The sequence below is a fragment of the Aureococcus anophagefferens genome, assembly GCF_000186865.1.
Source record: "Aureococcus anophagefferens unplaced genomic scaffold AURANscaffold_31, whole genome shotgun sequence".
Taxonomy (NCBI): Eukaryota; class Pelagophyceae; order Pelagomonadales; family Pelagomonadaceae; genus Aureococcus; species Aureococcus anophagefferens.
In genome coordinates, this window is record NW_008705590.1 from 33,722 (window position 1) to 36,444 (window position 2,723).

Genomic DNA, 2,723 nt, shown 5'->3' on the forward strand with positions numbered 1-2,723 from the left:
GGCATCAGGTCTGGCACTNTCGGGCGCTCCTGTTCGACACACACCGCAGTATAGATCTCCGGAAGATCGAGGCCGTCCCAGGGCTTCCCGCGGTCCCAGATCTCCCAGAGCACGATCGCGTAAGAATAGACGTCGCACTTTGGGGTAAACTGTGATTTCGCGCTAAAAGCCTCGGGCGCCGTGAACGGAAACGTGCCGGATATCCCGGCTCCTCCGCGCATGGTTGACGCCGTCGCGATAGTCTTCAGGGCTTCTGACTTACTGATGCCAAAGTCCGTAATCTTGCACCGCCACTCGTTCGTCAGGAGCACGTTTTGACTCTTGAGGTCGCGATGCAAGATGCCCTCCTTGTGGAGGTAGGCCATGCCGATGGCGATGTCCTTGGCCCAGATGAATTGCATCTTGGGCGTAATGGCATCGTCGCGCGCGTCGAGGACGCCGCGGAGCGACCCGTTCGGCAGGTACTGCGTGACGATGCCGACAAAGCTCGCATCCGTGGTGCAAATGCCAACAATGTCGATAGTGCGCGGGTGCTTGCGCAGCTTATCCATGATGCCGACTTCTTTTTTGAAACTGGAGAGAATCTTGTCGCGCGCGGACTGCGCTCCGACGCCGACCAGCGAGAACTTCTTGAGGCACACGATTTCGCCAGCGTACTCCGCTTTGTGGACGCTGCCCTGGCCACCGCCCGCGAACGGCTCCACCTCGACGAAATCGAGCTCGATCTCGTTGTCCTCCATGTGCGTCGCCTTGAGACGGCGCGCGCGGTCCCGTTTCGTCAACGTCTCCAACTTTTCGAGTATTGTAGCGTGACCCTCCTGCATCTTGCGATTGGAATCTAAGACCTCGCGATGGGAGTCTAAGATCTTGGCCAGGCCCTTGCTCACCTCACCACTCAACTCGCGCATCTCGATCAGGAGCTCGTCCTCGGGCACGTGCGCGTTCTCCACGACCTCCGCGATCGCGACCGGAGTCCTCGCGAGGATCGCGGCGGCCGCGGCCGGGTCCTCGTGGGTCTCGGAGCAGCGCTTCGCCACGAGCATCGTGATCGACTGTTCCATCTGATATGTGCGCTGAAGAATATCGGCGTCCACCGCAAGCTTGTAATCGAGCTTGAGGCTCTCGAGGCACGTCGCGATCTCCTTGTCGAGCTTCGTCAGCGAGTTGACGTGCCCGCGCTGGTGGAAAGCGCGCTTGAGCCAGCCCGCCCGTCCGAAGGCGTCGACGGCCAGCTTGAAGTCGCACAGGAGGCCTTTCAGCTTTCGCATCTTCGACTCCACGAGGTCCGCGTTCCCGAATTCGAGCTTCTCGGCGTTCGCGGACATCTGCTGCAACGCGCCGAGGACGTCGACGACTCTTCGCCCGGCCATCACGACGTCGTCCGCCTTGCGCGAGTGCTCCTCGACGGAGCGAAGGATGTCGCGGGCCACCTCGCAGATCGGACCAACGACCGGCCCGCCCGCCACCTGCCCCAGTGCGAGGAGGACGTGGACCGCGTTCATGCCCTGCGCGATGACGCCCTCCGACTCGCGCATCAGCTGCTGGTACCGCGCGCTGGGCACGGGCTCCGCCGCCGGCGCGGCCGCGAAACTCGCGCTCGCGGGCGGCGCGGAGGGGACGGGCGTCTTCGTCGAGGCGGAGTGCCGCGCCGCGCCCGCCACGTTCCGAGCGCCGCCCGCGAAGGCGTCGTCGCGATCCGGAGGCGCCTCGAGGTTGATGTCCGCGCGAGCCGCGGCGGCCTTGGTCCGGCGACGCTTGATGCAGAGGCAGGCGATGGCAACCGCGACGACGGCCGCGACGGCCGCGGCCGCGACGACGATCGTGTCCGCGCCGCCGCCGCTGGTGCTGCTGCCGCCTCCGGAACTGGTCGTAGGCGACCCCGGGGCGGGTTGCGGGTTTGGCCGCGGCGTTGGCCGGGGAGTAGGCTGCGGAGTCGGCGCGCTGAGCACGTACGCCGAGCCCGAGTTGGAGCCGGCGTCGTCGTTCCATAACGCCCCGACGACGACGAGGTCGCCGCTGACGGCGACGGACGTGCCGAAGCGGTCGCCCGCCGCGGCGTCGCTCGCGACGAGCTTGGCGACCTGCGTCCAAGAGACGCCGCCGTTCGTCGTGCGGAAGGCGTAGGCCGAGCCCGGGTCGGAGCCGGCGTCGTCGTCCCACCACCCCCCGACGACGACGAGGTCGCCGCTGACGGCGACGGAGAAGCCGAAGTAGTCCCCCTCCGCGGCGTCGCTCGCGACGAGCTTGGCGCTCTGCGTCCAGGAGGCGCCGCCGTTCGTCGTGCGGAAGACGTAGGCCGAGCCCGAGTCGGAGCCGGCGTCGTCGTTCCAAGTCGCCCCGACGACGACGAGGTCGCCGCTGATGGCGACGGACTCGCCGAATCGGTCGTACGCCGCGGCATCGCTCGCGACGAGCTTGGCGGTCTGCGTCCAGGAGGCGCCGCCGTTCGTCGTGCGGAAGACGTAGGCCGAGCCCGACCCGGAGCCGGCGTCGTCGTTCCCGTACGCCCCGACGACGACGAGGTCGCCGCCGATGGCGACGGATTTGCCGAAGTAGTTGTCCTTCGCGGCGTCGCTCGCGACGAGCTTGGCGGTCTGCGTCCAGGAGGCGCCGCCGTTCGTCGTGCGGAAGACGTAGGCCGAGCCCGAAAAGGAGCGCTTGTTAAATTGGCCTGCCCCGACGACGACGAGGTCGCCGCTGACGGCGACGGACTCGCCGAAGAG

General features: G+C 66.9%; 1 protein-coding gene across 1 annotated transcript in view; it reads left to right on the forward strand.

The window, feature by feature from the left end:
• AURANDRAFT_67043 (expressed protein) overlaps positions 1–123 on the forward strand; it is a gene marked incomplete at both ends in the record, with an annotated part of 2,238 nt that extends 2,115 nt beyond the window's left edge. Inside the window, one exon of the mRNA XM_009042409.1 lies at positions 82–123. Coding sequence (XP_009040657.1) covers positions 82–123 — 42 coding nt within the window. The remainder of the gene's footprint in view (positions 1–81) is intronic.
• Positions 124–2,723: the final 2,600 nt, after the last annotated feature.